The sequence below is a fragment of the Mustela nigripes genome, chromosome 15 (genome assembly GCF_022355385.1).
Source record: "Mustela nigripes isolate SB6536 chromosome 15, MUSNIG.SB6536, whole genome shotgun sequence".
NCBI classification, from domain to species: domain Eukaryota; kingdom Metazoa; phylum Chordata; class Mammalia; order Carnivora; family Mustelidae; genus Mustela; species Mustela nigripes.
Genome location: NC_081571.1, coordinates 38,706,912 through 38,732,307, shown reverse-complemented (window position 1 = coordinate 38,732,307; position 25,396 = coordinate 38,706,912). Strand labels below are relative to the sequence as shown.

At 39.0% G+C, this 25,396-nt stretch overlaps 1 protein-coding gene across 1 annotated transcript in view; it reads left to right on the top strand.

Moving 5' to 3' along the window:
• Positions 1-2,413, top strand: part of DIAPH3 (diaphanous related formin 3) — a 498,555-nt gene extending 496,142 nt beyond the window's left edge. Inside the window, exon 28 of the mRNA XM_059377539.1 lies at positions 1,152-2,413. Within this exon, the coding sequence (XP_059233522.1) occupies positions 1,152-1,414 (263 nt within the window). The 3' untranslated portion in view covers positions 1,415-2,413. The remainder of the gene's footprint in view (positions 1-1,151) is intronic.
• Positions 2,414-25,396: the final 22,983 nt, after the last annotated feature.

Genomic DNA, 25,396 nt, shown 5'->3' with positions numbered 1-25,396 from the left:
CTGGTCAGGAAATGACAGGGCAGTAAATATCTTCAGCAGCCACCTTTTAATGTACAAGCTGTTTTCGGTTGGAATTTTCAGCACTCACATAAAACACACTGTCATGAGTGACTGCTTGTGCTCCAAAGTCATTACTATTGGGATAATGGAACATCTCTCGGCGAATAACCAAAAAACTTTAAATGTCATGTCAAGTTTGTTGAAGCCATTTTCAAGCCCTGTTCAAGGTTACATGAATATTGAGGGTGTCTGTTTTTTACCAGCTGGAGGTCTAATAACTCATAAGGTTGTGCGATAGGCCAGTCAGTTAATTAAAAGAAAATCCAGCATTCCCTGTGAAAGTCAATCAGTCAGAGCCATCAGTCCTGAGCTATTGCGACTCTCCCCTTTCAGCCTTCCATACCGGGTTCAGTGTCACTTATCAATAAAAATATACATGTGTGCATATGTATACAAGTCTGTGAATATATGTGTGTATATTTGATGGACTAGGCCATAGTTTTGATTTGCTAGGAACGTTTAATTTGCCTGCCAAATGCAGTATTACTTTTGAAGGAAATCATTGAGTTTTTAAAGACCTAGTAAAAAAAATTTCCTTTCTGTTTTAGTTTTAAGAAAAAACAAAACAAAACAAAAAATCTCATTAGTATTGCAGCTAATGTTTATCTTGGGTCCTAGAGTATGGAGAGGATTTCCTTACTCAATACCTATCGAGCACCACTTTGCCCCGGGGCCGTTTTAGGCCCTGATGTTTAGAACAACGTCCCTGTCATCTTGGAGCTCACATCCTAGTAGAGAGACAGACAGTGGATCAGTAAGCAGGTATATGATGTGTCTGGTGGTTAGAAGTTCTATGAAGAGGGGTCAATGTGTGATAGAAAGGGGCGGCGCTCTTTCTGTTGAACGGTCCTAGAAGGCCTCTCTGCTTAGTAGAGCATCTGAGCAGAGACCAGAAGGGCATCAGCATGGATGCTAAGGAAAGGGTTGTCTATTTATACTTTATTCTTAAACTACATGTATTTATTTCCAACCTACCTTTCTCTGAATATTTTAAGAGGACTTGAGAATAATTATTTTAAATCAATGTTTCATAATGTGCAGTCCTTCCTTACCACAGTGATAAGTCTCTGTTTCTATCTTCCTTACTTTAGAAAACCAGAAAGTGCATTTGACAGAAGGGTCACGTTCACACTACAATATCAATTGCAACTCAACGAGGACTCCAGTCGCCAAGGAGCTTAATTATAATCTAGACACTCATACGTCTACGGGGAGGATCAAGGCAGTTGAGAAGAAGGAAGCCTGTAATGTAGAAAGCAACAGAAAAAAGGAAATGGAACTTCTTGGCTCTGTTTCTAAAAACGAATCTGTTCCCGAAGTTGAAGCCCTGCTGGCAAGATTACGAGCTTTATAAATTAAACTGGTAAAAAATGATTAAGCCAAATATAAAACCATGCTCTAAGCGATACCACTTGAAAAAAATTGCTTTTTATATAGGTGACTTTATATAGTTTAAATTATGGTCTATATTAGAAAAATAAAGCTAAATAACATGATTGCAGTGCTTTTTCTATGTACTTGAGGTCTTGGCTTATTCAAGATGGTAATGGGTTTTAATGCTTTTCTTGTCTCCTAGTATTCATGTGTTCTATATTTGGTGGTGAAATTATACATAATGCTTTAGAAAGCAGGTAGGTGGCCATGTGTTCAGCAATGTGTCCTGAAGAAAATACCATTTTTCTAAGTCACTGTAGTTTTTACTGTACTGTTTTCAGCATTAATGAATCTCAAATCATTGGTATTAACTCTTGATATATATACATATGTGTGTGCATATATGTATATACATATCCCATGCATGTTGTTTATATGGGTCCGAGTTTCTCTTTCATTGGATCTTCAAGCTATCAACGTAACATCAGAAACATAAAATGGAATGTAAGAGAGCTGTGAGGAAATGCATGTAAGCTCATTGCTATCATTGTTGAATTCATGTTCATTAGACCCTGTAAGAGACTATAAGGCCATTGGGTACATATCCAAAAATGATGTACTAAGAATGTATGCACTTTTTGTAAAACATACCTGCTTCTGTATCAAGAGGATATATATGATACTGCAGTGCTGCCCAAAGTCTGAACTGAGAGAGAATTTTTCCCTTGGTAATTGTGACTCTGGGATAGAATTGCCATTTTGAAACTTCCTAAGTAACAAATTTTTTTTTTCTGTGAACAAACTTGAAATTGCAGTTTCTTTGATATGACAATCAATGAGTTTAACAAAGATCTAAAGTGTGTCAAGGAAGGTTTTCCTATTCAAATGTTGCAATTTTACCTCATTTGGGGCATCACATTAACTCTTAATTCTATAGTCAAGAAAATAAAACTTGCTACTTGCACTAAGTGAAAAAAAAAATTGGGGCTTTTTTTTTTTTTTTTTTTTTTTTGCACTTAGCATATTCTGTGGATAAGCTGTAGCTCGACTGTGCTCTGCCGTCTATCTAAGCATCTATTTGGCTTTATTATGTGCAGTAAGTAAATGACTGCTCTTTTACCTTCAGTTAAAAAGCAGTTATGTGGAACCAGTCTGTGAGGTCCAGTGCTTTTTATTTCCTTGTTTAAGTTGCCACCTCCTTTCAGCTCCAAGTTAATAAAGTTAATTAATTAGAACTATGAACCAGGCCCCATTTACAGACATTGGGGAACGGTGCTATCCACAGCCTGTGTAGGAAGAAATTGTTCTCCTATGCATTGCTGAAATAGGAATTGCAACTGGAGGACAAAATGCATATTTTCCTGAGAACAAATCCTCAAACTCAGAAAGGTGAAGGACATTGACACATTTTAGCAGACAGGACCCCAATGACCAGAAAAGAAGCTAAATAAAAGAATGCTGTCAGTTCTTCATGTGATTCGGCAAAAGACTGGGGCTTTTCAGAGACAAAGCTGAAATCCAGCCAGATAGTTTGGACATACCGGGTGGCAGGTAAACACTCCAGAAACTTAGGGCCAGGGAGCAGCCACTCGGGAGCAGCAGCCTGGCAAGTAAAGGGAAGTGAAGATGACACAGAACCCCAGGGGCAGAGAAATGCAGGCCAGGCCTACACCGGAGCCGTCAGGCCCCAGAGCATCTGTCCGCAGGAGCTGAAGGACAACCATCTAGCAGGAGGACCAGGAGACCGAAGCTAGATGAACACCAGCGGGGGCTGGCCTCCTGCAGCTTAGCAACCCACTCTCTCACCATCACTGACAGGAGTCTGTGCAGGCCCGAATAGGGGACCATGTTTTTTATTTTCCTCTCCACAGCTTAAGAGTTCACAGCAGTAAGAGCCAACCAAGAAACAGCCAAGTGCTTCTGCAGAGATTTCACTGATAAATGTGCCTTCAACAATGGGTGGGAGAGTACAATTAGGGTTTTATGAAAAACTCTTAATATTCCTTTAGCCAACTGTAGCTGGGAACTATAGTGATGACTTTTAATTGGAGGGCAGGCATTGAGATACAATTTCATGTTTTTGAGCAAACAGTCTATTCATTTGAATTAGCAGGTCAACTTGAAGCCAACACACAGCTCAGCACCTGTGATGAAGATGTTCCACCCAGGCCAGTGACAAACCCTGAATAGGTTCTCAACCCCTCTCTGGTCAGTGTAGAGAATTTGGCAAAAACACACAGAAAGCTAAGTGATCACTGAGTTGTCCAAAAGCAAAGACCTGCTAATAAGTTTTCCCAGTCAAATAATTGAAGTGATTTAAAAATAAGGGAAGCAATCTAATCATAAAGCACATCCCATCTCTCCCCGCCCCCCCCCCATCATCTTCAGGGGATATATTCAAAGATACCCCCCCAGGGGATGCCTAATTGCACATAATACCAAACCCTATATATATATTTTGCTTTTTCCTATACAAAGTTTAATTTCTAAATTAGGCACAGTAAGAGATTAACAGTAGTAACTAATAATAGAATAATTTTAATAATATGCTATAATAAATGTTACATGAATGTAGCCTCTATCAAAATATCTTAATGTAGGGGCACCTCTGTGGCCCCCTGAGTTGAGCATCTAACTCATGATTTTGTCTCAGAAGTATGAGATTGAATCCCACGTCAGGCTTCATGCTCAGCAGAGTCTGCTTGAGTTTCTTTCCCTCTGCCCTCCCCCCACTCACTCTCTCTCACTCTTTCTCAAGTAAATCTTTTAAAAAATCGTAGTGTAATCATAGTGTACTATACTTATCCTTCGTTTTGTGGTGTGAGATGATAAAACGCCTCCCTGATGATTTGAAATGAGGGGAAGGACACAGACATAGTATTAGGCTGCTATTCACCTCTGACCTTATGTCAGAAGAAGCATCCTCTGCTTCCAGATTATTGTTGAACCACAAATAACTGAAAGCACGGAAAGTTAAACCAGAAGTGGAGGCAAGGAGTGTACTACCCTATATGCATGTATGTCCTTTGTTAACATTTAAATATTCAAAAAACTATGTCAAAGTTTATATGAAGAAGTAGACATTTCAATAATTTATATCAAAAACATTGAGTTTCCTGTTAAAAACTAAATCATTTAGACTATATCTATGCTATATTTCATCATATTAAACTCCTTTTTGGGTAACCACAGGTGAGCTGGGAGCATATTTCATGACTACTTTTGTGCCAGCCTTATGTACTGACTATGCAACTTTTGGAAAGTAACAGGTTCTAAAAAAATAAACAGCTAATTTGATTGAAACTCAGAAAGGGGCATTCATATTCTTTTTCTTCATATTAATTATTAAAATTGTTGAAGTCCATCAGTTGAAATCTGGCAGTGTAACAATAGTCAGTTTTGTCTAGTTAATTGTTCAAAGTAGTTATTACCTGTCCTTTCCAGGCAAGAATGTTCTTAAAATGTGTACTAGGGCCAAACTCTGACACCATTTTGCTCTAAGAGTTACGCTTTAGCAAAAACATATGATCTTGCCAAAGAACCACAAGACTGGATGGCATTTCAAAACTGAATCCAAATCTCCCCATAAAACCTAATTAATACAGACATTAGTAATATGTCAGAACTAGAGTTTAGAATTACAATTATCAAGGTGTAAGCTAAGCTTGAAAAAAGCATGGAAGAGACTAGAGAATCACTTTCTGGAGAAATCCCTTTCTGGAAAAATAAAAACTAAAATCTAAGCATGTTGAAATCAAAAAAGCTATTAATGAGGTGCAATAAAAAAAAAAAAAAAAACGGGCTCCTACTGCTAGGATAAATGAGGCAGAAGAGAGAATTAGTGAGATAGAAGACCAAATGATGGAGAATAAAGAAGCTGAGAAAAAGAGAGACAGATAGCTACTGGACCTCAAGGGGAAAATTGGAGAGATAAGTGATACCACAAGATGAAACAATATTAGAATAATTGGGAACCCAAAAGAAGAAAGAGAGAGGGGGGCAGAAAGCATATTGGAGCAAATTATGGTAGAGTATTTCCCTAATATGGCAAAAGGAATAAGCATCAAAATCTAAGAGACACAGAAAATCCCCCCTCAAAATCCATAAAAATAGGTCCACACCCTGTCATCTAATAGTAAAACTTAAAAGTCTTAGTGACAAAGAGAACATCCTGAAAGCAGGTCGAGACAAGAAGTCTGTAACATTCAATGGTAGAAATATTAGAATGGCAGCAGACCTATGGACAGAGACCCGGCAGGCCAGAAAGGATGGTGCAATGATATATTCAGAACACGAAAAGAAAATTATGCAGCCGAGAATACTATATCCAGGTAGGCTGTCACTGAAAATAGAAGGAGAGATAAAAAGCTTGTAGGACAAAAAAAAAAAAAACTAAAAGAATTTGCAAACACCAAACCAGCCCTACGGGGAAGATTAAAAGTGGTCCCCTAAGCAAAGAGAGAGCTTAAAAGGAACAGACCGAAAAGGAACAGAGACAATATACAGTAACAGTCACCTTACAGGCAGTACAATGGCACTAAATTCATATCTTTCAATAGTTACCCCGAAGGTACATATGCTAAATGCCCCCAATCAAAAGACACAGGGTATCAGAATGGATAAAGAAAAAAAACAAGACCCACCGATATACTCTCTACAAGAAACTCATTTTAGACGCAAAGACACCTCCAGATTTAAAATGAGGGGGTGGAAAACAATTTACCATGCTAATGGATATCAAAAGCTAGGGGGGCAATCCTTATATCAGATCAATTAGATTTTAAGCCAAAGACTATAATAAGAGATGAAGACACTATGTCATACTAAAAGGGTCTGTCCAACAAAAAGATCTAACAATTTTAAATATGCCCCTAGTATGGGAGCAGCCAATTATATAAACCAATTAATAACAAAATCAAAGAACACATCAACAATACTGTAATAGTAGGGGACTTTAACATTCCCCTCACTGAAATGGACAGATCATCTACACAAAAGATCAATAAGGAAATAAAGGCTTTAAATGACACACTGGACCATATGGACATCCCAGATATATTTAGAACATACCTTCCCAAAACAACAGAATACACATTCTTCTCTAGTGCACGTGGAACATTCTCCAGAATAGATCACATCCTGGGTCATAAATCAGGTCTCAACCAGTAGCAAAAGATTGGGATCATTCCCTGCATATTTTCAGATCAAAATGCTTTGAAACTAGAACTCAATGACAAGAGGAAAGTTGGAAAGAACTCAAATACATGGAGGCTAAAGAAAATCCTACTAAAGAATGAATGGGTCAACCAGGAAATTAAAGAAGAATTTTTAAAATTCATGAAAACACAACTGTTCCATATCTTTGGGACACAGCAAAATGGTCCTGAGAGGAAAGTATATAACAACACAAGCCTTTTTCAAGAAATAAGAAAGATCTCAAGTATACAACCTAACTCTACACCTAAAGGAGCTGGAAAAAGAACAGAAAAGAAAGCCTAAACCCAGCAGGAGAAGAGAAATAATAAAGATCAGAGCAAAAATCAATGAAATAGAAACCAAAACAATGGTAGAACAAATCAACGAAACTAGGAGCTGGTTCTTTGAAAGAATTAATAAGATTGATAAACCCCTGGCCATACTTATCAAAAAGAAAAGAGAAAGGACCCAAATAAATGAAACCATGAAAGAAAAGAGATCACAACCAACACCAAAGAAACACAAAGAATTATAAGGACATATTATGAGCAACTATACACCAGCAAATTTGACAATCTGGAAGAAATGGATGCATTCCTAGTGACATATAAACTACCAAAACTGGGGGCGCCTGGGTAGCTCAGAGGGTTAAAGCCTCTGCCTTCAGCTCAAGTCGTGATCCCAGCATCCTGGGATAGAGCCCCACATCGGGCTCTCTCCTTGGTTGGGAGCCTGCTTCCTCCTCTCTCTCTCTCTGCCTGTCTCTCTGCCTACTTGTGATCTCTCTCTGTCAAATAAATAAATAAAAATCTTAAAAAAAAAAAAAACTACCAAAACTGAACCAGGAGGAAATAGAAAACCTGAGCAGACCTATAACCAGTAAGGAGATTGAAGCAGTCATCAAAAATCTCCCAACAAACAAGAGCCCAGGGCCAGATGGCTTCCCAGGGGAATTCTACCAAACATTAAAACAAGAAGTAATACCTATTCTCCTGAAACTGTTCCAAAAAATAGAAATGGAAGGAAAACTTCCAAACTTATTTTATGAGGCCAGCATTACCTTGATCCCAAAACCAGACAAAGACCCCATCAAAAAGAATTACAGACCAATATCCTTGATGAACACAGATGCAAAAATTCTCACCAAAATACTAGCCAATAGGATCCAACAGTACATTAAAAGGATTATTCACCAAGACCAAGTGGGATTTTATCGCCCTCGACCCGCAAGGACGACAAGAAGCCCCAGTTCAGATGTATCTTCTCTCTCTTTTTTTCCGCAAGTCTACACACTTATGTACGTTTACATGACCAATCAGCGAGCAGGGTACAGGAGGGAGCGAATCAGGCTGTGCACCTAAACAAACAACTTCGCTAGCAACCAATGCTGTTTACTTCCTCTTTGGGCGTTCGGCTTAGTCTCACGAGGCAATCCTAACCTGGCAACTAGCCAGGTGCCATCTTTTAATGGCGGAGGCCGCCCTGGCCAGGGGCCTGCCTCCGACAGGATTTATTTCTGGGTTATAAGGTTGGTTCAACATCAATCCATGTGATACATTAATAAAAGAAAGAAGGAGAACCATATAAGACTCTTAATAGATGCTAGAAAAGCATGTGACAAAGTACAGCATCCTTTCTTGATCAAAACTTTTCACAGTGTACGCATAGAAGGTACATACTCAATATCATCAAAGCCATCTATGAAAAATCCACAATGAATACCATTCTCAAATGGGGAAAAACAGAGCTTTTCCCCTAAGATCAAGAATACAGCAATGATATCCATTATCACCACTGCTTTTCAATATAGTACTAGAAGTCCTAGTCTCAGCAATCAGACAACATAAATAAATAAATAGTATGCAAATCAGCAAAGTAGTCAAACTTTCACTTTTTGCAGATGATAGGATACTTTATGTGGAAAACCCAAAAGACTTCACTCCAAAACCTCTAGAACTCATACAGGAATTCAGTAAATGTCAGGATGCAAAATCAATGCACAGAAACCAGTTGCACTTCTATATACCAACAGCAAGATAGAAGAAAGAGAAATTAAGGAGTCGATCCCATTTACAATTGCACCCAAAACCATAAGATACTTGGGAATAAACCTAACCAAAGAGGCAAAGAATCTATACTCAGAAAACTATAAAATACTCATGAAAGAAATTGAGGAAGACACAAAGAAATGGAAAAACTTCCCATGTTCATGGATTGGAAGAACAATATTGTGAAAATATCTATGCTACCTAAAGCTATCTCTACATTTAATGCAATCCCTATTAAAATACCACCACTTTTCAAAGAAACGGAACAAATAATCCTAAAATTTATATGGAACCAGAAAAGACCCTGAATAGCCAGAGGATTGTTGAAAAGGAAAACCAAAGCTGGCAGCATCACGATTCCAGACTTCAAGCTCTATTACAAAGCAGTAATCATAAAGACAGTATGGTATTGACACAAAAACAGACACAGAGATCAACGTAACAGAATAGAGAGCCCAGAAATAGACCCTCAACTCTATGGTCAACTAATCTTCGACAAAGCAGGAAAGAATGTCCAATGGAAAAAAGTCTTTTCAACAAATGGTGTTGGAAAAATTAGACATCCACCTGCAGAAGAATGAAACTGGACTATTTACTTACACCACACACAAAAAAAGACTCAAATGAATGAAAGACCTCAGTGTGAGACAAGAATCACAGGCAGCAACCTCTTCGACCTCAGCCACAGACAACTTCTTCTAGGAAACATCGCCAAAGGCAAGGGAAGCAAGGTCAAAAATGAACTTCATCAAGATCAAAAGCTTTTGCACAGCAAAGGAAACAGTCAACAAAAGCCAAAGACAACTGACAGAATGGGAGAAGATCTTCACAAATGACGACTCATCAGATAAAGGGCTAGTATCCAAAATCTATAAAGAACTTGTCAAACTCAGCACCCAAAGAACAAATAATCCAATCAAGAAATGGGCAGAAGGGGAGCCTGGGTGGCTCACTGGGTTGGGGTTTCTGCCTTCGGCTCAGGTCATGATCCCAGAGCCCTGGGATCAAGCCCCACCCACATCGGGCTCTCTGCTGAGCGGTGAGCCTGCTTCCTTGTCTCCCTCTGCCTGCCTCTCTGCCTACTTGTGATCTCTGTCAAATAAATAAATAAATCTTTAAAAAGAAAAGAAATGCAGAAGACATAAGCAGACACTTCTGCAAAGAAGACATCCAAATGGCCAACAGACATGTGAAAAAGTACTCAATATCACTCGGCATCAGGGAAATAGAAATCAATACCACAATGAGATACCATCTTACACAAGTCAGAACAGCTAAAATTAACTAGTCAGGAAATGACATGTTGGTGAGGATGCGGACAAAGGGGAACCCTCCTACACTGTTGGTGAGAATGCAAGCCGGTGTAGCCACTCTGGAAAACAGTATGGAGGTTCCTCAAAAAATTGAAAATAGAACTACCCTACAAACCAGCAGTCGCACTACTGGGTATTTACCCTAAAGATAAAATGTGATCTGAAGGGTAATGTGCACCCAAATGTTCATAGCAGCAATGTCCATAATAGCCAAACTATGGAAAGAACCTAGATGTCCATCAACAGATGAATGTATAGAGAAGAGGTATAGTATTCCATATGATGGAATACTATGCAGCCATCAAAAACTGAAATCTTGCCATTTGCAATGACTTGGATGCAACTAGAGAGTATTATGCTAAGCAAAATAAGTCAATCCAAGAATGACAATCATCATATGCTCTCTTGTGAGGAATTTGAGAGGCAGGGTGGGGGATAATGGAGGGTAGGGAGGGAAAAAAATGAAACAAGATGAGATCGGGAAGGAGACAAACTATAAGAGACTCTTAATCTCATGAAACAAACAGGGTTGCTGTGGCTTGGGGGAGGGTTAGGGTGGCTGGGTTCTGGACATTGGGGAGGATACATGCTATGATGAGTGCTGTAAAATGTGTAAGCTGAGATTCACAGACCTGTACCCTTGGGCCAAATAATACATTATATGTTAATAAAAAAGAATTTTAAAAATCTCCCCATAAAATGAAAATAATGGAACCTAACCATAAAAGTTCATTATTCCTAAACATACCTTTGTCTTTTACAATGGGTATAAGGAGAGTATATCTCAGGATTTAGGAAGATGGCAGAGTAGGAGGATCCTGAACTTACCTCCTGCCACAGACACATCAAGTCTGCAAAGTCTGAGTGTGTCCAACTCACTCAGAATAACCCAAGCCTAGCAGAACAGCTATTCCACAGCTAAAGATGTAAAGAGTGATGTTGAGATGGGTAAGTGAGGCAGAGACACAGTTGTGAACAAAATCCCCAGCACAGTGACTCACAAATAGGAGTGATAGCTCAGACAGGACATCTTCCCCGAGTATCAGAGGGATCAAGCCACACATCAGGGCCACATAAGACCTATCCCCCCATGGGGATGTGCATTAGGATGATGAGCCCTCATAATTTCCACTTTGAAAATCAGCAGCACTTAATTCTGGACAGCATGAGGTCTCTAAGAAATAGAAAATCTGCCCTGAAATGGTCAGGGTACTCTATTACTCACTCCAAGACCCAACCAGAGACAGCAATTTGAAAAAAGCCTGAAGAAAATTTATTGGCTAATTTTAGGTCATGTGTGACCCCCTCCCGAGCAACTCCTGCCCAAGGAAGTAGAAAGCCAGCCACACTGAAGGCTACCTCTGTCCAAAAGTGTGCCCACAGCTATCACTGCTGGTCACTGCCCCCAGTTTGGCTGAGGGTCAGCTCCACCCACCAGTGCACCTGCAGCAGTCATGACCTAGTCATGACAGGATAGAAAATGTCTCTGAATGACATATTAGACCAGATGGACTTCACAGATACATATGGAACATTTCATTCAAAAAACCACTGAATACACATTCTTTTCAGGGTAATATGGAACACTGTGCAGGACAGATCACATGTTAGGCCACAAAACCAGTCTGAAAAAATTGAAGACGACTGAAATCTTATCAAGTATCTTTTCTGACCATAACATATGAAACTACAGATTCATTACAAAAAAGAAAAAAAAAAAAAACTAGAAAAAACACAAACACATGAAGGCTAAAACATCATGCTACCAAACAACCAACAGGTTAATCAAGAAATCCAAGAGAAAATAAAATAAAACACATGGAGAGAGAGATGAAAATGGAAACGTAATGGTCCAAAATCTTTGAGAGGCAGGAAAAGCAGTCCTAAGAAGGTTTATAGTGATACAGACCTACCTCAAGAAGCAAGAAAAATTTCAAGCAATCCAAGCTTACTCCTAAAGGAACCATGAAAAGAAAAAACAAAGCCCAAATTTAGTAGAAGAAAACCAATAACAAAGATCAGAGTGGAAATAAATGAAATAAAGACCAAACAAAAGATCAATAACACTAGGAGCTGGTTCTTTGAAAATTAAATAAAATTGATAAATCTTTAGCTAAATGCATCAAAAAAAAAAAAGGAGAAAGGACTTAAAGAAAATCAGAAATGAAAGAACAGAACAATCAACTGAAATTAAAAAAAAAAAAAAACCACAGTACAACCAACACCACAGAACTACAAGGAATCATAAGACAGACACTAGTATGAAAAATTGGACTATTACCAACAAATTGAACAACCTAGAGGAAATGGATAAATCCCTGAAAACAACTTCTAAGACTAAATCACAGAGAAATAGAAAGTCTGAATAGGGAGCCCTGGGTGGCTCAGTCAGTTAAGCGGCTGCCTTCAGCTCAAGTCATGATCTCAGGGTCCTGGGATAGAGTCCCAGATCACTCCTTGCTCAGCAAGGAGCCTGCTTCTCCCTCTATCTGCTGTTCCCCCTGCTTGTTCTAGCTCTCCCACCTTATCTGACAAATAAATAAATAAATAAAATCTTTAAATAAAAAAGTCTGAACAAATAATTATTAATAATGAGACTAAATAAGTAATCAAAGAACTCCCAGTGAACAAAAGTCCAGGACCAGATGGCTTCACAGGTGAATTCTACCAAATGTTTAAAGATGAGTTTATGTCTATTCTTCTCAAACTATGAGAAGAGGAAGGAGCAATTGCAAATTCATTCTATGAGACCAGCAGTTCCCTGATACCGAAACCAGACAAAGACACCAACAAAAGAAAACTCTAGTCCAATATCCCTGAGGAACATAGATGCATACATCCTCAACAACTTTTAGCAAACCAAATACCATAATACATAAACATTCACCACAATCAAGTGGGATTTATTCTAAGGATACTAGAATGGTTCAATGTTTGCAAATCAATCAATGTGATAAATCACCTTAATAAGAGGAAAGATAAAAATCATATCATCATCTCAATAGGTGCAGAAAAAGCAGTTAACAAACTATAACATCCATTCATGATAAAAACTCTCAACAAAAGTGGTTTTAGAGGGAATACAATAAAGGCCATATGTGACAAACCATAGTTAATGTCATGTTCAGTGGGAAGAACTGAAAATTTTTCCTCTAAGGTCAGGAATAAGACAAGAATGTCCACTTATATTCAACATAGTACTGGAAGTCCTAACAACAGCAATCAGACAAAGAGAAATAAAAACATCCAAACTGGTAAGGAAGAAGTTAAACTGTTACTTTTTGCAAAAGGCACAACCCTAAAGACTACCCCAAAAAAGGTAAAAAACCTATTAATAAATGAATTCAGTTGAATTATAGTACAAAATATGCAGAAATATTTTACATTTCTATATAACAAGAACAAAGCAGAGAGATTTTTTTCCCCTAAATCTCATTTACAAATACACACACAAAAAAGAATAAAATACCTAGGAGTAAATTTGACCAAGGAGAAAAAAGACTTATACTCTAAAAACTGTAAGATATTGATGAAATAAACTGAAGACAACACAAATGGAAAGATACACCATGCTTATAAATTGGAAGAATTAATAGTTAAAATGTCCATAGTACCCACAGCAACCTATAGATTATCAAATAGGAACAATATTTTTTTACAGAACTAGAATAAATAATCCTAACATTTGTAGAGAACCACAAAAGATGCCAAATAGCCAAAGAAATCTTGAGAAAAAAAAAAAAAAAAAACAGAGCCAGAGGTATCCTAACCCTAGATTTTAAAATATACTACAAAGCTACAGTAATTAAAACAGTACAGTGTCAGTACAGAAATAGACACAGATCAATGGGACAGAATAGAGAACCCATAAATAAACCCACACTTACATTGTCAATTGGTCCCTGACAAAGGAGGTAAAAATACACAATGGAGAAAGACAATCTCTTTGATAACAGTGCTAGGAAAAACAAGACAGCTACATACAAAAGAATGAAACTGGATCACTTCCTTACACCTTATACAAAAATAGACTCAAAATAGATTAGAGAAATAAATATGAGGCACAAAACCATAAAACTCTATATTTTTTCCAGTAACTGTTAAATAAAACATAGGCAGTAAGCTCTTGAATATTAGTCTTAGCAACATTTATGGATCTGTCTCCACAGGCAAGGGAAACAAAAGCAAAATTACACAATATGGACTATATCAAACTAAAAAGCTTTTGCACAGTAGAGGAAACAAAATAAAACAACAAAAAAAATGGTAACCTGAATGTGAGAAGATATTTGCAAATGGTATCTGATAAGGAGTTAATATCCCAAATCTATAAAGAATGCATATAACTCAACACCAAAAGAATAATCCAGTTTAAAAATTTGACAGAAGATCTGTCAAAGATTTTTTTTTAAAAAAGACATACAAATGGCCAGTAGACACATGAAAAGATGTTCAACATCACTGATCATCAGGGAAATGCAAATCAAAACCACAATAAGTTATCACCTCACTTATGTCAGAATAACTAGTATCCAAAAAAAAAAAAAAACCCCAAGAAATAATAAGTGTTGGCAAGAATGTGGAGAAAAATGAACCTTTGTATACTGCTGGTGGGAATGTAAATTGGTGCAGCCACTGTGAAAAACAATATGGAGGTTCCTCAAGAAATTAAAAATAGAACTACTATACAATCCAGTAATTCCATTTCTGAGTATTTACCTGAAGAAAATAAAAACACTAATTCAAAAAGATTTATTCATCCCCACACTTACACATGCACACTATACACGATAGCCAAGACATGGAAGCAGCCCAAGTGTCTACTCATAGATGAATGGACAAAGATGTGGTATATATATGCAATGGAATACCACTCAGCAATCAAAAGGAATGAGATCTTACCAATTTTGACAACTTGGATGGAACTAGAGGGCATTATTCTAAGTGAAATAAGTCAGAGAAAGACAATACCATATGATTTCACTTATATATGCACTCTTAAAATCAAATGAATAAACAAAATGCTGAATCGGGCCTATAAATACAAAGAACAAAATGATGGTTGCCAGAGGGAAGGTGGGGGCGGGGGGATCAGCAACATGGGTGAAGGGAAGTGGGAAGTACAAACTTCCAGTTAGAAAATACAGAAGTCACAAGAATGAAAAGTAAAGCATAGGGAATGTAGTCAGTAACATTATAATTCTGTATAGTGACAGTTGGTAACTACACTTGTGATGAACGTTTCATAATTATGTAAATATGTAATCACCTGCTGTCACCTGGAATTAATACAATATTGTATGCCAACTATACTTCTATTAAAAATTTAAAAATAGGGGCACCTGGGTAGCTCAGTCAGTTAAGCATCTGCCTTCAGCTCAGGTCATCATCTCAGGATCCTGGGATCAAGCCCCACGTCATCCGGCTCCCTGCTCAATGGAGTTTGCTTCTCCCTCTCCTTCTGTCCCTTCCCCTCTTTGTCCTCTCTCCCTCTCAAATAAATGAATAAAATATTTTAAAAAATAAAATGGGTGTAAGGATGTTAAAACTACTATGGGAGATGTAGTTTGAGGTAGATGAAATTTAACTGTGTCCTCTAGGGTTAGCCCATAGGTGCTTCTTTGTCTTCTATTCACCTTACTAGATTTGAATGTAATGTTTGACACTTCAACAGTACCCTTCCTTTCTTTTTTTTTTTCTTACTTTCTTTAAAGACTTTATTTTTCTAAGCGATTATAGTTTTACAAAAAATGGAGAGAGAAGTACAGATTTCCCATATACCTCTTGACCCCACACATGCATAATCTCCTTCACTATTCACCTGAATGAGTACCCACCCCGGAGGCATCGTCAAGGGATGAGAACTTAAAAGGAATCTTGGTTTCTTCCAGTAAATCTTAAATTTCTCCCCCTCTACTCTCCACTTTGAAATTCCAACCATTGGACAAAAAGATATTGTAAAATTTCCAGATAATTCCTCCTTGCAATTAGTATCACCAACATTCTCCATGTTCTCCCAAGTTTACATTATTATATATTTCATGTTTGAAATCTTAATATTTTAAAGGCAATCTGATGACAGAACTGGAAGCCAAATTTATCTCCTCAGAGCAGCTTATTCATTTTCTTACACTACATCATTCTAAAGCATTTGGGTAAATCCCCTACTACTAACTTTTTTTTTTTAATTGTATCTAAAGTTTATGGCTATCAATCTTTCTTCTGGCATTTTTGTCCCATGTTACATTTGGATTATAAACCTATTTTTAAAAATTTCTCTTTTATTAACTATGAGTTACTAAAAATTTTCTTCAATTATTTCTTTTTTAAGATTTTATTTATTTATTTGATAGAGATCACAAGCAGGCAGAGAGAGAGGAGGAAGCAGGCTCCCCGCTGAGCAGAGAGCCCGATGTGGGGCTCTATCCCAGGACCCTGGACTCATGACCTGAGCTGAAGGGAGAGGCTTTAACCCACTGAGCCACCCAGGCACCCCTCTTCAATGATTTCTAATTGGTGTCAATCTAATCTTAATATTTTATATATAATCTAACCAGGTGTGATTGATCAAACATGGTCAAACATGAAGCTACAATAAAATAATTAAGCAGATTGAGGGCACCTGGCTGGCTCAGTCCATAGAGCATGTGACTCTTGATCTCAGGGTTGTGAGTTCAAAGCCCCATAATAGGCAGGCACATACATACATACATACATAAACAAACAAATAAATGTATGTATGTATGTATTTAAATAAAAACAAAATAATTAAACAGATTGAAACAAATGTTCTGGTGAATTATTTCTTGAGAGCAGGACCAAGTCCTCCAAAAGCTATATTCCAGTTAATGTCTCCCTACAATGTCTGTGTTCAGACCAGGCTGGATTCTGGTGGAACAGGCATATCTTTGCATCAAAAAAACAGTAGATTAAGCATAAATAATAACATACATTTTTTTTAAGATTTTATTTATTTATTTGACAGAGATCACAAGTAGGCAGAGAGGTAGGCAGAGAGAGAGGAGGAAGCAGGCTCCCCACGGAGCAGAGAGCCCGATGTGGGGCTCGATCCTAGGGATCTGGGATCATGACCTGAACCAAAGGCAGAGGCTTTAATCTACTGAGCCACCCAGGTGCCCCAATAACATGCATTTTTAATTTAAAACATTTAACATGTATCAAGACAAAGACAGTTAGGTGTGAATATATATTAATAATATGGAAATGTCTATATCTTTTATATAATAATTTCAAGGCTCAATATGTATAAAGCATTTCCAGGGAAAATACATCAAAATTAGGCAACAAAAGTTTGGACCTCATAACTACAAGTACTCAACCTTTGAGGGAAGTTTGATTTTAAAATGAAATATCTCTTTCTTTCCCTTGTATCAACCATACTTGGCTCTTACTGCAAAACCAACTCGTTACCTAATAAAAGCTAACAGGTGCCTTTCCACAGGGGGGCAGTCAAGGTTGCGGCAGGAGGCATTTTCTTTGGAGGGTCTCCTCTTGATTCCTTTCCTTTTCTTAATGACCTCACAAGAGCCATTCGGATGATCATAGCCACGACTGACATCCCATACCTGTGGCCTACCCAGAGCACAAGAATCCAATTTGACTGGGATAATAAATAAAATCTTGTCGTACTATTACAGGATGTTTGACAAGGACAAGAATTAAGGCACCCTTTATAACTCCCGAAGGAATCTGGTGATATTTCTAACGTGATCTCACACATCATTCTGTCCCTCCTGACCTTCCGTGTATCACCCTCCTGAGTTATAGCTTCTATCTGTTACCCTCTCCTCCTTCCATAGTCTCTTCCCAAAATAAAGGATTGCTGACCTGAGAAAACAAATCTGATTTTTTTCAATCTTTATAAGAAACTCAGTTAAAATGTCCTACAAGTCACTCCATATGTTTTCTGCAGAACATTTACTGCATCCATTAGATTAAATGTCTCACTTCATGAAATGAACACTGAAGGTCTCTTAGAGATTACAAGACCTCTTTAAGAAGGGTCTAGACCCATTCCGTAATAATTTCTGGGGTCCTAGGATGTTGTAGGACACATTATGTATTCCCCAAGTTCAATTTACCACCTATTTTTTCAATAATTAGTTCCTTTATCCTAGCCGACACTGGGGAGAGTGGCCTCTCAGGCACTTCCTCATGAATCCACCTAGAAAGGGAGTTTTTGATATGCTGTAATAGCTTTTCTCATACTCTCCAGAGAAGCTTAACAGCTTCTGTTCTGATGAGCCAAAGGAGAGTCCACTTACATAAAAACAGACACACTTCAAAGACGCTGCTAAGCATGAAGATACTAGGGTCACACGGGAATGGCAGGCATGCCTGTGGAGGCCAGAGGCCCTGTTCGAGTAGGATAATCTCAGTTAGGATGACTATTTGGGGGATGCATCTCAGGTACTACATCAGCCCCAGTGTTCTCAAGAAGCTAGGCTTTTGTTATCCTGTGGCTTCTCTCTATCTGAGCCTCCTTTGAGTTCTTTAAATGGATGGTAGCTGCAAAGTGTTACCCTTTCACGAGAATATCTACATTTTAACTTGCATCCGATCTAAAAGGATTGAAAGTTTGCTGATGGAGAATTGAGAAGCCACAAACTGAGGGAATCTACATTCACTTCCTGAGCTGTACCCTGAGCTGAAACTTCCCCTTGTTCTTTCTTTCTGAATACCCTTGTTATGATCACCTTGACTTCAAGAGAACCTGCCACTTTAATGCTGAGGTCAGAGCATGGGCAAAAATCCCTTTCTTTCATTCTCTTTTGCAGACTCGAGACAAGATGGGACTTTTAAAAGACTTTACCAAAAAAAAAAAAAAAAAAAAAAAAAGACTTTACAAAGCTCTGAGGAGAAAAGTGAAGGTATAGCTAGAAGCCACAAGAAACATAAAGATACCATGCTAATAAACAACAGTTCTCCTCCTCCACAGTAAAACACCCCTCCCATTTTGAGAAGCTGGGGAGTGTACTTCTCAGGTAGGCCCACGGGGATGAAGGGGTCTAGTGGTGCCTTTGTGAGGAACAACTCCACGCTCTTACAGCTTCAGGTATCCTACAGAATGGCGATCATTGACTCAGTCTCAGAATGATATGCCACACACCTGTAAGGATTGTCTGGGCACCCTAGCCTTGCCTGAACCTCAGAAATGAGATACCAGCCTTGCCCAAATTACAGAGCATTGTTGGCCATACCAGTCAGTGGAACCCTTGAAGTCTTTGTGGGAGATGGGTATGCAGTTCTCTTGCTAGAAGCCACACGATGCTGAATGGTAAGCACCTCCAGAAGCCACACACACCCTGGATCCATACTGCACTGACAGCAGGGTCTGGCTGTGAACAGAGACCACGCACAATATGGGGAGTTAGGATAAAGGCAGAATAGGGAGAGTGGGATTGAAGGAAGTTTGCTGGGTGGTCCTTCATGAAAGGAGTCCTCTATGGCGAGGCCTAGAAGCAACGGAGATGCACAGTGTGTCCGACCATGTTCAGAGACAGGGAGGACACAAAAGACAGGCTAAGCACCTTCAAATCTTTCAAAGATCCATATGAAAGAGACACTGAATGTGTTTGTGTGTCTCTAGAGACTAGAGCTCGGCTCAACAGTGCATATGAAGCAGTGTTTTAACTGGAAAGCTGTGCAGTGATGAAAGGCCATGCTTCAAGAGTATGAACCACTGAATCCTAGAACACAAGCAAGTCCTCAAGAGAGATGCTGGAGGCCACCCAATTCCAACTCTTGATTCCCCATCTGAAGGGTGAAATGACCTGCCCACCTTGAGAGCCCACATTCCTTGCTCTCTGCACTCCCTCCCTAACGTAAGGCGGTCCCATTAGCAAGTGACCCCCTTACCTCGACAAACAGAGGCCAGACTCTGCTTGATTGGGAGATAATGAAAGAATCTACTACTCAGGTAAAATGTTGGCATATATGAGCACTGAAGGACTTTACCACTCTTAGAATCCGTGTTCTGTGATTTTTATAGAATCGTAAGTGGGCACCCTTGCCTTGGGGCTTATCACCTTCCACATGCCGTCACATATCCTGCTTGCTTATCTCTTGGAAGGACATAATAACTGTCTTCATTTATTCATGTTCCAGTGCCAGCTTTTACAACTGAAATAAATCAGCCCTACTCTAGAAAGAAGTAATCTGAAAAGGCAGAATTTCTCGTGGGAAAAAAATGGCTGCTTAGGACCTGGTCTGGTGCTTGGCTGACCTTGATCCGAGCGATAAGGTGGCTCTTTTCCAGCATGTAGAAATGTAGCGAGGAATGAAAACATGAACGTGAGTTCCACATGTTTGTAACCTCATGAAGGGGAATTGCTGTTGGAGCCCATTTTACCAGTGGGGAAGCTGAGTCAAGAAGTAATTTACCCGTGGCTGGAAGCTAGTGAGGAGTGAACTTGAGACTAAAGTCTAAGCATTCTCCAACTCTAGATCTCATGATTTTAAGCTATACTGTCTCCCTGCACAATTCAAAGCTACCCCCTGGGAAAAACACGAGGGATAAGAATCAAATGCCTTGCCTCCCTCGCAAAACTTGCTGGTAGTTTTATAGCTGCCCCTTATGTAAGACTCATCACTCAGCTTCAGTATTTTGAACCAAAATGTTTATGATTTCCCAGAATCTCCAATACCTATACACCAAAGATGAAAGTGGACAAATTTTATAAAGTATTTTCTCATATACATTCCTATCATCGCTGCTTCTTCCTGAATATGGCACTGTCAGATAATCATGCATATAAATTTAAGGTGACTAAGTTTAAACATGAATATTTGCTGCCCAAGGTGGTCAAAATGACCAACAGTTGTCAGGAACTCACGGTCCTCTGAGATAAGCCAACTTTCCAAGCACTGCTCCCACTAGGAATGCTTTTCTTGCACAGATGAGCAGCTTGTCAAACCCTCTGTGTTTGGGAGACTCCTGAGATTTCTGTAAGTATGGTATGTACAAGAGATGAGCTCTTCCCCAACCGTTAGCCTCTCAGCAAAATAACAGTGTTCATCATTTTTGTTTCTCCCTTGGCTTCCTTATTTCTTTCCCTCCTTTCTTTCTGAATTTAGTGGGAAATAGAAGCATGATACGTAAGCAGTAGCTTTGACAAGACTTTTTTTTCCTAAAATAACTACTTTGTTTAAAATAGGCCTTTTAATTTCTAGAAATTTGAGTGCATTGGAGTTTTGTTTCTTTAAAAAAGAACTTCAGAATGTATCAGGTGTTTAGATTTAGTCCACTCATCAAGGTATTTCTTTAATTAGTAGTAAGCCATGCATTTGAAATGATGTATTTGAAGAGATTTCTGAGTTTCATCATTTGAGTAAGAGGCAATTTAGGTTTCAATCCTATTGAAGTTAGGACATTTATTGTGGATGAAACGAACTTGGTATTGGCCTCCCATAGGTAGGCTTTTTCCATTCCATAGCCAGCAATACTGACAAATAAATAATTGAATTTAAGAAAGCCTAAATGAAATGCAAATTTACCTGTTATTACTAAAGCATTCCAGGATAAAGTTTCTATTAGTCCTTCCTTTTTGTTTTCACAGTTTAATCCTTTTAAAGTTAGAAGTTGCTGACATTATCTTCAGCGCACAAGTCTAACAGTGTATGTATCCATTATCTGACTTGCTTACAGGGACAAGGACAATGTATTGTTCATCACCATTTCTTCAGTGCCGTATATGATACCTGCCACAAAGCTCAATAAAATTTACTTTGACTGCGTTGAAAATAATTCATGAGCAATCTATTTAATGAAAGAAGACCCAAGGATCCATTAGGGAATGATCTTGGTTTATTCTTGGACAGCCCTTATTCTTCTGCTGAAATCTCCATGTACCAAAACAAAATAGCAATTACATATGAGAGTCCATCATAAACTGTTCAGATGTCAATCCTTAACATCAGCCCATTAATTCAGTAATGCCAGGGGCTATGCAAAATACTGGAGATATAAAGCCCGACAAACAAAGATAATCCCTGCTCTAGAGGGGTGTATAATACACTAGGGAAGAGTGAGTTTGCTCAGCAGAGGAATGCAGGATTTGAGAGGCAAATATAATGGGAGGCTGCATTGATGGGGTGGGGAGGGAGGGACCAGGGACGCTCTCCTGGGTAGTGACTCAAGTTGAAACAGGGAGGAGGGGCAAAATTATGTGGGCAGAGGGAGTGCCAGGTAGAGGGAATAGCACATAGAGAGGCTTTAAAGTGGGAAACAGCACAAAATGTTCACTGGGGGGTACAAAACAGATCGAAGTTTAAGGGGAAGCCAATCAAGTAAGCATACTGCTTTGTCTATAACACGCAAACTCATACTACTTTTCCTAAACAATTCTGAAAATTTTTTTTAATAAGACAGGTTTGTATAAATTTCTCTAATCCACCTCCAAAAGGAAAACAAGTAACAATTACTTGTGGTATTGAATGTCCTTAAGTTTTGTTTCGTTAAAGTAAAATATAATTAGATCAGGAGGCTTCAAATTTTCATAAATTTTATATACATCAAGATTTCTATGTAAGGTATTCCAAGGTGAACACCTGTTATATTAATTATTTCAAAAATCATTCTGCACTAGATAACTTGGTATTTAAGGCGAGAGTATCACCTTGATACATTTTCAGTATATGGTTCATATACTTCATGTACTGTATTCATGTGTTTATTTTAGAAAATGACTATAGGGTTTTAGATTAAGTATGTCACCCTAATTTTTAACACTACTGGTATAAAATGCCATATAAAATGATGTGATCACTCACATCATTGTGGGATATACATTCTTTAGAAATGATTTTTCCAAGAACTCTCTCTTTTTTCTTCTCCAGAGATGCATACTTTTCTGACAAGTACTAACAGTGGTGTTTTGTCTAGGATCCATGCTGGCAAGGTATCCACTGGGGATTTTCCCAGAGACAGTAATTTTCAAACAATAGGGCAAAAATGCATAGATCAGCCAACTAATTTATGTTACATCAATTTTTCATACCCAGAAAGCATGAAACTTTAATATGATCTCACCAAAGTCAAATAAGCCAAACAGAAGCTATCAAGACAGGCCTGGCCCTTTCATCTAAACAAGCTGATGTCATGCTGCTTTTGAGAACGCAACGTATTTGGTAAAGGGCAGGGTGGCCATGCTTCTAAATGCGTGTTCTATTAGACAGCAAAGAACTACAGAAGATGCTCAAAGCAAAGTGTTCAGGAACCCAATTTGATTAATGTGATCCTTTATTTCACTTCAGGGGTAAAGGACTGGAGGGGTAAAAGACCATAAGCTCACTTGACTACTGTAAAGGTCGCAAAGGAAAGGATGGTAGGTATCATGAAGTTGTCAAGGAGACCAGAGACTAGTACTCACACCTGTGTGGCAGAGTCTCCAGCAGGGAAGGACCAGGTGGGCTCCAATCATCAGAGGGTTCAGTCCAAATGAAAAGGGCGGTGGAAATACAAGCCCCTAGAACACACCTGAATAAATTCAGGGCCTTATTCCCAAGTAAGTGAATTGAACCAGATGAGGGAGGGGGATTCTCCGTTGCTAGGTCAGAAGACTTTGGGTCTTCACTGTGGCCAGATAGCTCACATTCTGCTCTCATTGGCTCACGGCAGTCACCTGACACAGGCTTCCAGGTCCACTGAGACATAGAGATAGCGATGCTGGGTAATCGCCAGCATTCCCTGTTGGAGAGCAAGGATGTGGACAGAAGCACAGTTATCCCAGGGCTGGGGCAGGTGCTCCCACTGGTTTGCTTTAGGGAAAACTCTGGGCAACCAGCCTGAAGGAGTGCCTTTCCTCTAAGATCACACAAAGAAGGACAAGCATTCCTTACAGAACTGCTCTTTTATGAACTCCATAGAATTAGAGTCCTGGGTGACATAAACTGAGCAGTTCTCAACTGTTTCTATCAATGGATTGGAGCATTAGTCAACTCTGCTCCCCCCCAAAACCTAATAACTAAGAATTATAATAGATATTGGAAAAGAACAAAGCCTCACCCTTTCCTAAAATCTTCCTAATTCACTAAATTAGAGGCTACTTGACTGTTGGAGAACTAAGAGCTTCTTTTTAAAAAGTTGAAAAAGCATTGGGGCGCCTAGGTGGCTCAGTGGGTTAAAGCCTCTGCCTTCGGCTCAGGCCATGATCCCAAGGCCCTGGGATGGAGCCCCGAATCAAGCTCTCCACTCAGCAGGGAGCCTGCTTCCCCCCCTCTCTCTGCCTACTTGTGATCTCTATCTGATAAATAAATAAAATCTTTTAAAAAAGTTGAGAAAGCATTAATAAAAATCATATGCTCAATAAAATCTCATAAGTGTTTATATCCATATGATAGGGACAAAGAAAAACTGTGTAAGAATTCACATCTTCTTTCCAGGCCTGCTTGCATCCCTTTCACTGCCTCGCCCCGTGGAGGTGAGGACACTGAGCGATGAGTGGGATACATGGGGGCACTGTAGAACAGGGTAGCAGGGTTTCCACTGAAAAGAACAGAGAGGGGCTAGCAAAAGGAGGGGGAGGAAGAGAACGAAGAGCATAAAGTGATTACCACGGGGGGAAATGGTTTCAGAGCCACTATAGGGATTTGGTGGAGACGGGTGAGCAGAGAGGAATCTGAAGACATCTTTCTGTGTGGACCATGTGTGAAGTCCAACAGGCCTCCTTCCCCCAAACCCTTAAAAATTATCTCTATTAGTTCTCAAGGCTTTGGGAGTCAGACTTGTGGGCTATGTATAAACGGCTCTACCATACTTGGGTAACATCTGAGACAGGCTCAAGAAAAGTAATCAAAACAGCAGGCGTATTCTAGGAGAAGCTCTTCTGTAATTTCTGCAGACTATCCCAGAACAGCACATGTTAGTTTTTGTTATAACCGTCGTTCCAAACCTTTTGTTTCCTCTAAATAGAAGACTTGTTGCTGCTATTTTTGCACTTTGAAAACTGCCGTTTCAGCTTCCAGATCACACTCCCCATCCGTAATTGTAACAAGCCAAATGGCTCTGGTGGAAAATGCTGCTCTGCTCAACTTTTGGCATCTGAGATGTACCCCACAGAGTGTGCCTCTGCATCACACTGAGCAAAAAGACGAGCGGCTTCGCACCCAGGAGATCAAATTAACTAATGAGGTAAATCTGACATTCATGGGTGAAACAACACACAGTGTTTAAGGACTCATCTGAAAAGAACTTTACGAAAAGTCATTTAAGAAATTTCATTCTCAGGCCATTACAAGCAGCTCTTGTGAATTTGCCACTTTTCAGTTAGGGTAGACAAGACAGAGGAAACAAACAGACCCAAAGACTCCTGACTCAACATGATAGCGGTAAGCTTTCTGCTCACCCAACAGTCTTGCGGGGGTCAAGGTTGGTTGGTGTGAGGG